At 43.2% G+C, this 14,558-nt stretch overlaps 3 protein-coding genes across 3 annotated transcripts; all 3 read left to right on the forward strand.

Moving 5' to 3' along the window:
- Nucleotides 1-73: 73 nt before the first annotated feature.
- On the forward strand, nucleotides 74-2,242 carry FRA1 (aminopeptidase P; the record flags this gene model as incomplete). The annotated part of the gene is made up of 1 exon (XM_022609995.1): nucleotides 74-2,242. The coding sequence occupies one exon, from the start codon at nucleotides 74-76 to the stop codon at nucleotides 2,240-2,242; it is 2,169 nt and encodes a 722-aa protein (XP_022466336.1).
- Nucleotides 2,243-2,988: 746 nt separating this feature from the next.
- TPO1 (polyamine transporter TPO1) lies at nucleotides 2,989-4,767 on the forward strand (the record flags this gene model as incomplete). The annotated part of the gene is made up of 1 exon (XM_022609997.1): nucleotides 2,989-4,767. The coding sequence occupies one exon, from the start codon at nucleotides 2,989-2,991 to the stop codon at nucleotides 4,765-4,767; it is 1,779 nt and encodes a 592-aa protein (XP_022466337.1).
- Nucleotides 4,768-6,502: 1,735 nt separating this feature from the next.
- On the forward strand, nucleotides 6,503-7,879 carry KNAG0I03090 (uncharacterized protein; the record flags this gene model as incomplete). Its single annotated transcript, XM_022609998.1, has 1 exon — nucleotides 6,503-7,879. The coding sequence occupies one exon, from the start codon at nucleotides 6,503-6,505 to the stop codon at nucleotides 7,877-7,879; it is 1,377 nt and encodes a 458-aa protein (XP_022466338.1).
- Between the last annotated feature and the right edge of the window lie 6,679 nt (nucleotides 7,880-14,558).

The following is a 14,558-nucleotide window of genomic DNA, read 5'->3' on the forward strand; positions in this document are numbered from 1 at the left end:
CAAGTTTTCTTTTCTTTCTTTCTATTTTTGTGGTAGTCTTTGAATCATCGTCCCCTCGATAATAAACCCAAGAATGAACTCTACTTTAGGCACGTCAACGATCCCAAGAGGTCTAATTCATCGACCTTCAGCGGGGAGAACCACGAGACCATGTGATAACTGTACCTGCTCGCCAGGACTGCTTTCGAGGCAGGGGCGGAGAGCATCCCAGTTTTTAAAGAAAATGGAAAATAACAGAAGGCACAAGAAGAGAGAGTCCGTTATCGGTGACGACCTTTCCATCTATTCTTCAGACTCGTTATGCCAGTCGAATAAAGAGGTCAATACTACGAAAAGACTTGCTGCGCTGAGGAAACAGATGGCCAAGCACAAACTGTGCTGCTACATTGTACCCAGCGAGGATGAGCACCAGTCAGAATACGTATCCCTTCACGACCAAAGAAGAAGTTTTATATCCGGGTTTACGGGCTCTGCAGGGGTCGCTTGCATAACCAGGGATTTAATGAATTTTAACGAAGATCATGAGGAAGGTAAATCCATCTTGTCCACAGATGGCAGGTATTTCAACCAAGCATCGCAGGAACTGGACTTTAACTGGACCCTGTTGCGACAAGGTATCGACACACTCTCGTGGCAGGAATGGTGTATCCGGGAAGCTAAGGAGATGTCGGAGGGCCTTGGAGGGAAAGAGGTTAGAATAGGCGTGGACCCAAGACTAATTTCCTACGAACAGGTAGTTGCATTTTTGAAGCTGCTGAAGGAGAGCATGCACGGCACTGGCGCTAATGTTGAGTTAGTTCCTATTGATGAGAATTTAATCGATAATATTTGGCCGCAGTTTGAAACTGTTCCTGAAAAACCTCGTAACGAACTGTTAAAACTGGACCATGCTTACCACGGTGAGGAATTTTCTTTGAAGAGGGAACGCGTGGTCAAACAATTAGGGGAACTCGGGTCTGAGAACTCCCCAAACCATGAATTCATTGTTGTAGCATTGGATGAGATTGCATGGCTATTGAACCTGAGGGGATCCGACATTGAATACAACCCCGTTTTCAACGCGTACCTTGTACTCAATAATAAAGACGAGACAAATCTTTTCTGCGATGATCCATTCAATGACGATATCAAACAGTGCTTTGAAAAGAACAACATTTCAGTTAAACCGTACAAGAGTATATGGGAACATCTTGAGGTCAGTGCTGCGTCTGCATTAGAAATTGAAAACGACAAAGAAAGAACGGAATTTCTCATCCCGGATATGTCTTCGTGGCAACTTGCCCGTTCTGTGTGCGCAACCCAGTACAAGATAATTCATTCACCTATTGACGTTTTCAAATCTGTGAAGAACTCGACGGAGATAAACTGTGCCCATAATGCGCAAGTCAAGGACGCGGTCTGTCTAGTACAATATTTTGCCTGGTTGGAAAATGAATTGAATGCGAAAGAGATGCTAATCGATGAGTACCGTGCTGCAAAGAAGCTGATTGAGATTAGGAAAACCCAGAAAAATTTCAAAGGTAACTCATTTGCGACCATTTCCGCGACGGGTGCCAATGCGGCAATAATTCATTACGAACCACCAGAGGAAGGGTCATCCATGATCGATCCCTCCAAGATATATTTATGCGACTCTGGTTCCCAATTTTTTGAAGGCACAACTGACATTACCAGGACTGTGCATTTCAACACGCCGTCTCAGGAGGAGATTGACAACTACACTCTTGTTCTGAAGGGGAACTTGGCGCTAGAGAGATTAGTGTTTCCCGAGGGGACCTCAGGGTATAATCTCGACGTCATTGCAAGACAGTTTCTTTGGTCCCAGGGGCTAGACTACAGGCACGGCACTGGCCATGGTGTAGGTTCCTTCCTCAACGTTCACGAGGGCCCCATCGGGATTGGATTTAGACCACACTTGGCTAACTTCCCCTTGCAGGCAGGCAATGTGATCACCAACGAGCCTGGCTACTACAAGGACGGTGAGTACGGGATTAGGATTGAAAACGACATGCTAATCAAGGAGGCGGAACACTTACAATTCGGTGATCGGAAATTTTTGAAGTTTGAAAACATGACATTGGTTCCCTACTGTAGGCGACTAATCAACGTCGATTTGCTCACAAAACAGGAAAGACACCAGATTAACGAGTACCACGCACGGATCTGGGACAAGATTGTACAGTTTATCCCCACGCGTAGCATAACGCACAAATGGCTGAAGCGGGAGACGCAACCGTTGTGATGCTCCGGATTGCGTATGTTGTGTATATATGTGTGTATCCATCCATGTACGTACTGGTTAACTGCACGTGCCCGCACCACCCCGCTCACAACCCGGAGCGGAGGCTATATTTACGACGTACTACTTGTCCCCGCAGCGTTAAGCTCCTCATCCTCCGGGGACACGGCTGTTCCCAACACCCACGGCTCGTAACGCACAGGACGCTTCTGCGGGGAGTGCCCTGGAGGGGGGTGCAGAGTAAGTGGTCGGTCCGTTTGAGCAGAAACGAGTTACCGCATTGGGACAAGGTGACGATGCAGTTCCCCAATTCTGCACTTCCGTGGAAGAAAGGCGCTCTAGAAGGGGTCGCAGAGATCATTCGAATTCCGCGACGTGTTGAGTCTCCCTGCACAGAAACGCCCGCACATGTGGCCCTCGTTTTACATTTTCCTGTATTTTGATCTTTTGGAGAAAGCAAATTTCGGAAAAGCTAAAACAATGGAAAAAGGTAAAAAGACCGGGTTAAAAAATTGCCTCTGTTCCGCCTCCATACTCATCCTGTTTTAGCTGGCAATTTTTTTTCTTTTCCTCTTCACTATATATAAGGAGGTACTGCGTAGATAGATAACAATTTGAAGTTGATTCTTTAAGAGAAACCGCCTTTCTTTTTTCCTTCTGGTACTTCTAATAGTCAAATATCACCACGGGTATATTTTTCAGAAGGAACGTGAAGGGTTTTCTTTTGCAAAATATTTCACACTCACGAGATGTCTGCTGATTCTAACGAACATACCAGCGTTTCTTCTGTAACCCAGAAAGAGAGAGACGATTTGTCCCAGGACTCCTCTTCTCTCTCACCTGCTGGGAGTTCTTCTGCTTCTGCTTCTGCACCTGGTTCGATGGTTTCCGATCTTGTAGGATTCACGGGGCAAGGTACCAGTGAGAAACCGGGGAACCACCTGGATGGTCTTTCTCTTCAAAAGACAGACACCATTACTTCTCGTGCTGAGTCTGCGGTTGATATGAACAGGAGACTGTCCAAGATTCTTACCGGTCAGTACGACGAACAAGATAAAATCGAGGTGGATTACTCCAATACGCTCCCCATGGGGGGTGATAGAGCGTACCCTCCAGCTTTACCGGATGCTGAGCAATATGTTGTAACGTTTGATGGACCAAACGACCCATTGCACCCGTTCAACTGGTCGTTGAAAAAGAAGGTCATGATTTGTGTGGTTTTATGTTTGGACTGTCTCTGTATTACCATGGCGAGTAGTATTTTTGCCTCTGCTGTTCCTCAAATCTGCGAAAAATACCATGTTATTCAAGTTGTTGCCATCCTGGGGATTACCCTCTTTGTCTTGGGGTTTGCTGCATCCCCAATCATATATGCGCCACTGTCGGAAATCTACGGTAGGAAAGGTGTATTGGTTATAGCTGCATTCGGGTTCGCCTTATTCCAATTTGCCGTAGCCACTGCGGAAAACTTACAAACTATTTTCATCTGTAGGTTTTTCGGTGGGTTAATCGGTGCTGCCCCAATGGCTGTTGTGCCAGCTGCCTTCGCAGACATGTTCGACACAAATATGAGAGGTAAAGCTATTTGTCTCTTTTCACTTGGTGTATTCGTCGGTCCTATTCTATCCCCAGTCATGGGTTCCTACATCGCTCAGAGAACTACATGGAGATGGTTGGAATACGTTGTTGGCTGTTTTGCTAGTTTTAACTTCCTCTTGTTAAGTTATTTTTACGATGAAACTCACCATCCAATTATTCTAGTTCGTAAGGCAAAGCAAATGAGACGGGAAACCAACAATTGGGGGATTCACGCTGCACACGAAAGTGTGGAACTGTCCATTAAAGATATCATTCAAAAGACGGTGACAAGACCCTTGATCATGCTGTGTGTCGAACCAACTTTACTAATTATCACGATTTACAATTCGTTCGTTTATGGTATCCTTTACTTGATGCTGGAGGCGTACCCTATCGTGTTTGTCGAGGGTTACGGATACCGGGAAAATGGTGAACTGCCTTACATTGCATTGATTATTGGTATGTTGGTTTGTGCTGCATTCATCTGGTATTTTGAAGGCGATTATTTGAAAAGAGTGAGAAAGGCTGGTAAGTTGGTCCCAGAGGCGAGATTGTACCCAATGATCTATGCAGGGATCGTGTTCCCAATAGGGATTCTATGGTTCTGCTGGACAGGTTACTACCCAAAAAAGATCCATTGGATTTGTCCAACAATTGGTGGGTCCTTTATAGGTTTTGGCTTGATGGGTATTTTCCTGCCTTGCTTAAACTACATCATTGAATCCTATCTGCTAGTTGCCGCATCAGCTGTGGCGGCAAACACCTTTTTGAGATCGGCCTTCGGTGCCGCGTTCCCTCTATTTGCTGGCTACATGTTCCGCGGTATGGGTACTGGCTGGGCAGGATTACTGCTAGGTCTATTTGCCGCTGCAATGATTCCCGTCCCCTTCTTCTTTTTGAAGTACGGTGCAAGAATTAGATCACATTCTAAATTCGGGTTTAGCAATTAAAACGCCAACTTTATTCATTCATTGGAGATGTCCGTTCTTATTTGGCCACTCTCTTCAAATACATTTTAGCATTTTCTATAGACGTCTTCAAACAATTTAATACATAATGCCGTGATAGGTAGATTCCCGCAAATACCGAACGAATTCCGATAAATTGATTGCCAAGGTTCATCAGGTCGATTTAGCAAACTGTAGTTTACAGTCACGCAAAAATTGGATTCTCATTTCAATTGACATTAGTTCTATAGAAAGCCAGAAACTGTTATCAACAATGCATCATCAAACTTTCCTTCCTTGATGTATACATCTCTGATGTTTAAGGATGTGGTTATTGTTAAGGCCTGTTCTCTCAAATCCTCAGCAATATGTGTATCTAGTTTGTGATATTCGAACAAAAAAAGACCTACAACAAGAAATATGAACAAATGGAATGGTTGTATAATGAATGACCTTAACAGAGTCGTGTTGATTTCGCAGTATGTTACCTCCTGAAATATTGATCATTATAGTTGGTCACGATTATCTTACAAAAAATGTAACTTTTAAAATAAAGATAACCGTAGCTTAATATAAGGGTGCCGGCAATTTGGCGCCTGAAATTAAGTGAAATATACGAAGTTACGAAGTACTTAATCATCAGGTGTTATATTCAAAAGTTTCCTTGATCTTTCAATCGATACTGGCAACATAACAGAAACATCATAAAGGGTTGACATAGATAAGGTTGTATTGTTTGAAACAGTTCTGTTGACTAATTTTTAAATCAATTCCATTTTCTATATCTGAAGGGTTCAAAAATGATTTGTTTGAGCCTGGACCTGATTTGAGCTCTAAAGAACTCGAGGTGCGTTTTGCAAACCATCTTCAAGAACCATTTTTATACTACCCGGTTTTGGTAACGAGTTTATTAGTTCTTGAGCTGATAATAATTGGTTAAACCTAATATATGTGGTAAGCATTGGAAACTTCGGTATTGCTGTCAATTTTAGGAACTGAGCGCGTTGGATAGAAATTCGCTCATCTTTCATTTCTCCGGTTATAACTCCTCGTTCCATCTTAAAAAGAACTAATCATGCCCTGCACTTGCCTTTGTGAAGACAAATGCTGAACTTTCAACATGTTATGAGGGTTGAGGTACCCGCTTCAACATCCTGTAGTTCCGCATCTACGTCTTCAGAAGGTGACTCGACACCCAAGGCTTTTGCCGTGAATGGAAGGCCTGGTATTCGTACCTTTGTTAAAATTTTTAACCTCCATAGTTCACTTCACAACCACAAGGAGCTTCCGGCGCCGGCTACGCACCGTCTGGGGAAAAACTCTTCCTCACTCAAAACACACTTATCTTTAAGTGTTCAGCAAACGTTACTGATCTTGGCGCGGGCCATACCCGCAAGGCGACACCCGTGGGAACCAGCCCATAAATGCTTTGGAGGACAAGCTGGTTGTTAACTTAAGCTGCTGCTGTTGCGGCGCAAATATATGCTTGAGTGTTTTTTTCGGGTTTTGCTTTCTGTTGAGGGAACCAATACGAACTCGATACAAATCACAATGTCAAGCACCATCTCATCAGACGACAAAATATTAAAATTAGTTTCTGAAAAACCTTGTGTGTAAATCGTCCGCTCGGATTCAACATCGCAGTCTGAATCAGAGACATTTTACTCAAGACATTTCCAACGAATGCAATGCCCCGTCACAGCAGGCCGTTACTCCTCAATCTGCCTCCTATCCTGATATGATTGATGTCTCGGATCGCTACATTGTCAGCAACGTATATCTCATTTTCATCAACAAGGATGGCTCTAAGGTGTTGCGTTCTGGTCTTCCCAAAGACAGATATATGCGCAAAGAAGAGGCAGACGTGCTCAAAAAACTCAAAATTATAGACCTAGACGATCTGTACACCAAATATAGCTCCTCTGATCTTATGTCCTGCTCTTCGACTAAACTGTTTCAGTACATGGAATGCGAGAAGATTCGGGTTATTAAAACTGAATCTGGCTACCAAATTGACAGAGGTCAAGAGAAGGCACAGGCCATGGAAATGGCGGTCATCCGTTATCGCACAATGCACAAGAAGGTCAAGTACCTGTTCTATGCCGGGGCCGAGGGTGCCATAGAAATCGACACCACCAAAGATTTCATCCCTATCACCACCGACCGTGAGGTTGGGTTCTACCGAAAGAAACTCTGCTTGCACAATTTGATCTTTACTCACTGTGACGCGCAGTTGCTGCTAAACTTCCTGGAAAAAGACTCCACCAAGCGCGAGCGCATCTCGACCGTTCTTCTGAGGTACTACACTGAGGTCTGCGTGAAAGTTGCTAAAACCACTTACTCCAGGGACAGAAACGGAGAATTCAGCCCTTTCCCTCGCGAGGTTACTTCCACTACTTTGAATTTGGACGTCCGAAATCTGATGGTTTTCCTTTACCTGGATGACGCCTACGAACAGTTTAGTTTTGCCGAGAAAGGGGAACGGCCTGCACGGACCGCGTCTCTGTTCGGCGAGACCATGGGCGACGAAGAGTTGCTTCAGGTTGCGTTGCGCTTCAGAGAGATGATTAAAGACAAGCGCTACGTTGGCTACTTCACTCGTCTCTGTCAGCTGGCGACGATCGACACGAACAAACTGTCGAACGATCGGGTGCACTTCATGGGTGGGTCGCAGTACCGTTATTTTTTGAATGCCATCAAGTCATGGACCACGTACGCGGCGTTGTACCCTCAGACGGTTAACGAGCCGGAGGATATCAGTACAATGTTCACCGAAAAGACTTCGGACACGTGGAAGTGGCTTACCATTACGTACACGCTGGTGGTTAAGGACCTTCAACAAAATGCAGAGCAGGTTGTCCGGGACATGGGACCGTATGAGTGTGCGGTCTGGGGCAAGCATTTTTCCAGGGATTACCTCGTCGAGTTCTACGACAACCTCAAGTTGGAGTTCGAGGGGTGTGTGAAGTCGTTGCGGGGGTTCTTTGGGAATATCCCCTCAGTTGACCTGGTTGCTGGTCGCCTGCTGGATGACGTTTCGTATAACGTTGCGGAGAAACCTCGGTTAATCAGTTCTTCTTTCCAGGCACTGTTTAAGGGGCACAGCCTAGATTAGCTGTCACCCAAATGCACGAGGACGTTTTCTCCATAGTAATGCAACTTCTCGATATTCAGACGAACGTACTGTTAAGCAAATGTTCAGACGAAAGAAAAAGGGAAGCGCGTCATAGTTAATCGAGTAAAGGATCTGTTCAGACGAAAAATTAAAATGTTCAGAAGTTTCATCAGACGGAGGTTCAGACGAAAAGCGAAGGTTCAGAAGTTTTTTCAGACGGAGGTTCAGACGAAAATCGAAGGTTCAGAAGTTTCTTCAGACGGAGGTTCAGACGAAAATCGAAGGTTCAGAAGTACTGGTCTCAGACGGGATTTATGATTACAAAGCGATAGGACTTATTAGAAAAGCTGTATCGGCTTCTGTAAACAGAGCTATGTAGTGTACATAATAGTCTCTAGAGATCTCTTTGAATATATCTTATCGCTGAAAAATATTGTTGTGAAAGCTTTCCCTTTTCAGGTGAGACAAAAAAGTACTTATCTCAAAGATAATTATAAGGTGTGGACCTATAACTTTCCCGGGCCTTGCTGACCGTTTGGGCGGATAGCACACAAACGCGCGGTGGGAAGGCAGCTTGCAGCCAGATCCAGGTCCGCGCGAAGATTGGATCGATTAGACTGGAGTAGGCGAGTAATTGCCAGTTTGTGTTGGAAGTTGCAGTAGTTTCCGAATGTGATCCGGCATTCTGTGTTAAATTCCAGGAGTCCTTCTGTGGGAATATCTGAGTCTTTCGTTCGATCAGGAGTGCTCTGGTTATTCAATTATCGGGTGCGGCTAATATATTACAGCAATTCTGTTAGAGTGGTTTGCTGAATGGTGGTTCTATTGCGAGACTAACCCGTTTTTCGTTTGAAATAGTGTGATGCATGAACCAGTCTGAAGGATGATTCTTCAATTCATTTTTATCAACGAGAGTGTTTTAGAGGTGATCTCTGAATGCTATGCAATACTTGGAGCAGTCTGTTCAAGAAATGCGGGTATTATTTTGAGCAGTTCAATTGATTGTTACGGCGAGATAACAGAGTAACCAGTTTGTTGTTTTGATTGGATTATTGATGCTACGACAGGATAACCGAGGTATTCCGTTCCCCTTTGATACTAAACGGTCAGATGTTACGACGAGTTGCCTGAAGAGACCCGTTTATTGCTGATGCTGAATTGTTCGACGCTACGACGAGATGCCTGAGGTAAATATTCCCTATTAAGATCGAATTGCTATATATTACGACGAGATACTGGACCATTCCCTATTGAGCCTGAATGGTTAGATGTTACGACGAGGTGATCTGATTGAATTCTTAGAAAGAGTTTTCTTTCTGGTAGACGTCTGTTGCTTCGAAGAAAAGTGCCAAGATAGAGAAGCGATAGTAATTTAACAAGATTGAAAACGGTGGCTAGTTGAGATGATGACAAGAGATATTTAATTACTTGATGCTCAAATGGAGTAGCGCTATCATCAATGTTGATAGAATACTGTTTCAATTACCAGTGATCAGAGAGGATTTGCATTTGTAGCAATGAGTTGAACTGGTGCAAGCTACGTTTATATGACGATACTGTTGCAGGGATTGAATTACGTTTGATCATTTATTTGGAGTCAAAGAGCCGTGGGTATTTATACGTATCGATTTCTGTGCAGAATCATGAGGGGCAGTGCAATGTTAGAATGTAGAGTATCGTTGCCGGTTGAGAAACGGTTGTTGCATAGTACTCAGTAATCGTCAGTGGCCTGGTCTGTTTATTTCACGATGCTATTTTCTATTATAATATATCAGTCTAAGAATAAGAGGAGGAAATACGGCAGAGGGAAAGACGGTCTCGATGCTGGTACTGTTCAAGAGAACTGTCGTTTATAAAACTGGAAACGGAGGTCACTTATGCGATGCTTATGAGATATTCGTTCTGTTGGAAGGTCTTTGTTAGTCACTTTATTGGTCAATCAGGTGAACAAGTTGCACGGTGGTGGTCTGTTTCAAATACTTTACTAGAGCGGAAGGCTGTCTGTGAGTATTGGATTGGAGCAGTGTTTTTAACAGGAGGATATATCGTTCAGGCGACGGTATTTGGCGGTTGCTTAATTGAAACCAGGGAGGAATTCGATGATTTTTATAAAAATCGATGCTTATGCACGGCCTTTTGAGAGAGAGCGGGCGATGGCGGAGGGGGGTCTGGTGGATTGAGTTAGAGTGTGGGATGGGGTAAACAGGGTCCGCAGACTCTACTGGCCGAGTTTCGTGTTGATCGGAGCCGAATGGGCGCAAAATCCGCAGGGGTCTAAGTGCTGAGGTAAGGAGGATGTGTGGGTGCAGCTCAGCTATATATGATATTATTGTGAGTGTGGTTGAGGGAAGAGGCGATGATGGTCTCGAGCAGACGAGGCTGAGTTGAAGAGTTAGAGTGGGAAACAGGGTAAAGCAGGCAGCCATGTTAATCTGGCGTATTTTGGGGTGATCAGAGAAGAGGGAGTGCCAGATTCCCGGGGTCAAATGCCCTGAGGTAAGTGCTTACCAGGGTGTTAAAATGGGCTTGGGGAGCTATTATGGTGGGGGACGAGAGAGACGGATGTACCGATGTGGTGAGCAGCAGGTTCGTGCGTTTTGTTATATAAATACGATAATATATTGAGCCAGCGTCGTGTGGTCTAAGAGTGAGAAAAGACGGTTGTGATTTCGAGGAGACAGGGCTGTTCTGAAGAGTTAGAGTGCGGCATAGGGTAAACGGGGCGTGTTGATTGTGCTGGCAGCGTCTGGTGGCGGTTGGAGCAGGGAAAGTGCAAAAGGCGCAGGGTTAAATGTGCCGGGGTAGGAAGGATGTGGTCGGGTGGTGGGAGTATTCGGGGGATAGATGGAGGGTTATTGCATGGCGTGAGATGATATGGGACGGGGAGACAGGGAGCGCAGTTAAAATAAAAGCGAGAGTCTGGATTTAAAAAAGAGAGGAGGTATTTTGGGCTTCAGGCGGGGCTGGTCTCCAAGAGTTGGGATTATGGAAGGAGTGTCCTGCTTTTTAGCAGCAATTATTTACTGGGATCTGGGGTGCTCTGGTTGTTTACTTGCCGTGTGCAGCGGGTGTTATTTTAGAGTTAGTCTCTTGATATTATAGAGAAATATACGGTACTTGAGCGGTGTCAGAGCAGAAAGCAGATGGTGTTGTGGGTATTCAATATAAAATACGGTTTCACGGGGATGATACTGTGAGAATTCAATATAAGATACGATTCAACGGGGATGATACTGTTTATAGTATGCTGTTTACTGCAATTGAATGGCTAGATGGAGCTTTCATCTTTCAATAAGGATTCCTCTGTCGCTCCAGAGTGTGAGGAGAGAGGGAGTATAAGAACGGTTGATTTTCTTGCGATCATTTAGATAAGTGTTCTGGAAAGATGCTGTGCGAGTCTGCTAGCATGCTCGTTAAATCTAGTAATGGTTTTGTAGAAGTGGTTTTGTTAGGCTATCATTGAGAGTGAACGGTTTCTGGATAGGTTAAGTCTGTTTCTGGAGTGGGGATTGAGAGCAGCGGGCACGGAGGGTTAATTCTTTATTTGTCAGCGGACGTGCGTTCTTGTTTTGCTGGTGGAATCTGTTGATCTGGTAGTGTTTCTGCAAAGAAAGGGTCTTGCTATGCTGTGATTTAGAGTGGAGACGGAGAGGTAGTTCTTATTGATTAGTCTTAATTGGGTCAGCGGGGGCGTCTGTTGCGGCGAGAATTAAAGGAGGCGAGGGTTTCAGGCGTTTATGCAGCGGGGATGATAATTTATTGACGTTCTTTATGAAGGCTGTAGTCAGTGCTTGATGCCGGCAGCGGTTTTAGATGCAGATTTGATGGAATGCTCGATTATTTCAGCAGTTTATCGAGGAGTGATGGTGGTCGGCAGTTAATAGCGGGGTTAAGTGCCAGGTCTCGGTGTGGGTGTGGATGGGTGCTTTGACGAGGTTGAAATGGTCGAAAGTTTTCTTTTCTAATTAGCATACTAGTGTCATGAAGATTTAAGGGCGATAAGGAGGGGCTGGCTGCGGGGAGTTCTATGGGTGTGTTTAGTGATATCGTGATAGCGGGGTGCTTTAAGCTAAGCGAGAACGGGGGATACGATATGGAGTTCAATCAGATGGAGGGGACTGGGAGGTGTTAGCCTTGGATCAGTGATGGAGGCTGGCGTGTTGATAGTGGTGGTTTGTTTACTGTTGCTAGGAGTAAATAATATTAGTGGAGCGATGCTGTTAGCGTGTCTGCTTCGGCGGTGGTATAGAGTTGGGAGCTGATTCGATGGGTGTTGTTTTTGAAGAGTAAATAAAAGGAGGAGTACGGTGGAGCATACGATTGTTTAGTAATGTTTTAAAAGAGTAACTAGAATTGAAGGGTGGTGTGTTGAGAGTGGATGTTTGTGGAGTAAATAGAATGAATGGTTGGGAGAAGCGAGGGAGTGGCTGGCGTTTTATTATGAGTGATGAAAGCGAGGAAACGGTGTAACGAGGATGGAATATGGGTGTTTGATAGTCTCGGTTATTTGAATGGGTTGTGTGTAGAGTAAATAAGTGTATATGGTTGGTGCAGTAGATAAATGATGGTGTTTAGGATGGGTGTGGGTGGGTGTGTATGTGGAGGCCTGTTTATTGGTAAAGGGTGGATGTAATTCGTGGATATAAATGGAGATTAGGGTTGGTGGTAGAGGCTTGTTCATTGTAAAGAGTAAATAAAATGGATGGTGGCGAGAAAGGGGAGTGAATGGTTACTGGCGGTTGAAGTGAGGATAATGTTATTGGAGAGGAGGTGGTGGAGTAAATCAGTATAAGATGGGTGGGTGTGTCTGGTGGAGGCTTGTTTGTTTGTAGAGAGTGGGTGTATGTTGATGGGTGGTGTTATTGGGGAGATAATAAAGGAGGGTGTTTGAATAAAATAGATGGTAGATCGGGTGCTCTGTTAGGAGGAAGGGATTGGATGTGTGTAGTATTGGAGTCGTGAAGGAGTAAATAAGTGATGTTGTGGTGTATTAAGGATGTTATTGTGTATTAAGGATGTTGTTAGAGTAAATAAAGGAAGTTATGAGGGTGTATTACGGATGTTTTTAGAGTAAATAAAGGAAGTTATGGTGTATTAATAATGTCATTAGAGTGAATAAATGAAGTTATGAGAATGTATTAATGATGTTGTTAGAGTAAATAAGCGATGTTATTGGAGTAAATAAATAATGATATTAGAGTAAATAAACGATGTTATGGTGTATTAAGGATGTTGTTAGCTAGTATTAGTGTTGTGAATAAGGATGTTGTTAGAGTAAATAAACGATGTTATTAAAGAGTGTTAATGTAGTAAAATAAGCGATGTTATTGGAGTAAATAAATAATGATATTAGAGTAAATAAATGATGTTATGAGAATGTATTAGAGACGGGGATCTTGATGAATGTGTGTTAATGTAGTAAAATAAGGATGTTATTAGAGTAAATAAATGATGTTATTGGAGTAAATAAATAATGTTATTGGAGTAAATAAATAATGTTATGAGAATGTATTAGAGACGGGAATCTTGACGGGTGCGTGTTAATGTAGTAAGATAAGGATGTTATTGGAGTAAATAAATAATGTTATGAGGGTGTGTTAAGGATGATATTAGAGTGAATAAATGAAGTTATGAGAATGTATTACGGATGTTATTGGAGTAAATAAACGATGTTATGGTGTGTTAAGGATGTTATTAGAGTAAATAAACGATGTTATGGTGTATTAAGGATGTCATTAGAGACGGGAATCTTGACGGGTGCGTGTTAATGTAGTAAAATAAGGATGTTATTGGAGTAAATAAATAATGTTATTAGAGTAAATAAATGATGTTATGAGAATGTATTAGAGACGGGGATCTTGATGGGTGCGTGTTAATGTAGTAAAATAAGGATGTTATTGGAGTAAATAAATAATGTTATTAGAGTAAATAAATAATGCTATGGTGTATTAAGGATGTCATTAGATAGTATTAGTGTTGTGAATAAGGATTTTATTAGAGTAAATAAACGATGTTATTAAGAGTGTTAATGTAGTAAATGAATGGTGGTATTAAAGAGTAGTATGAGGTGCGGTGTAAAAATTATGTGTATAAAAATTAACGGTTAATATAAAAATTATGTATTGTGAGAATATTGAATGATATATTCTGGTAGATATAGAAAGTGTAAATTTATACAGTTATTGATATGAGAGAAGTATAATATGGGAATATTAAGAGAAGGAGAGGGAATTGAATGGAATAACGGTAATTAATTGGAGAGGGGTTGAATGGAATAACGGATAGTATTAGAGAGGGAAGGGGAGTAAATAGAAGGGTGGGGTGATGGGTGTGGGTGTGGTTGGGAGGAGAAGAGAGAGTAGATGATTATAGTGATGAGTATATAATAAATATGAGGGGGGGAGTTAAATAGAGGGGGGTTGGAAGTTAAATCAGGATGATTAAGTATAATAAATGTGGTGAGTGTTTATTCGTGGGTGGTGGAGAGGGGGTTTGTGTGATAGAAGTATGGGGTGGAGGAGAGGGGGTTTGTGTGATAGAAGTATGGGGTGGAGGAGAGGGGGTTTGTGTGATAGAAATGTTGGGGTGGAGGAGAGGGGGTCTGTGTGATAGAAGTGTTGGGGTGGTGGAGAGGGGGTCTGTGTGATAGAAGTGTTGGGGTGGTGGAGAGGGGGTTTGG

The sequence above is a fragment of the Huiozyma naganishii genome, chromosome 9 (genome assembly GCF_000348985.1).
Source record: "Huiozyma naganishii CBS 8797 chromosome 9, complete genome".
In the NCBI taxonomy this organism is placed as follows: domain Eukaryota; kingdom Fungi; phylum Ascomycota; class Saccharomycetes; order Saccharomycetales; family Saccharomycetaceae; genus Huiozyma; species Huiozyma naganishii.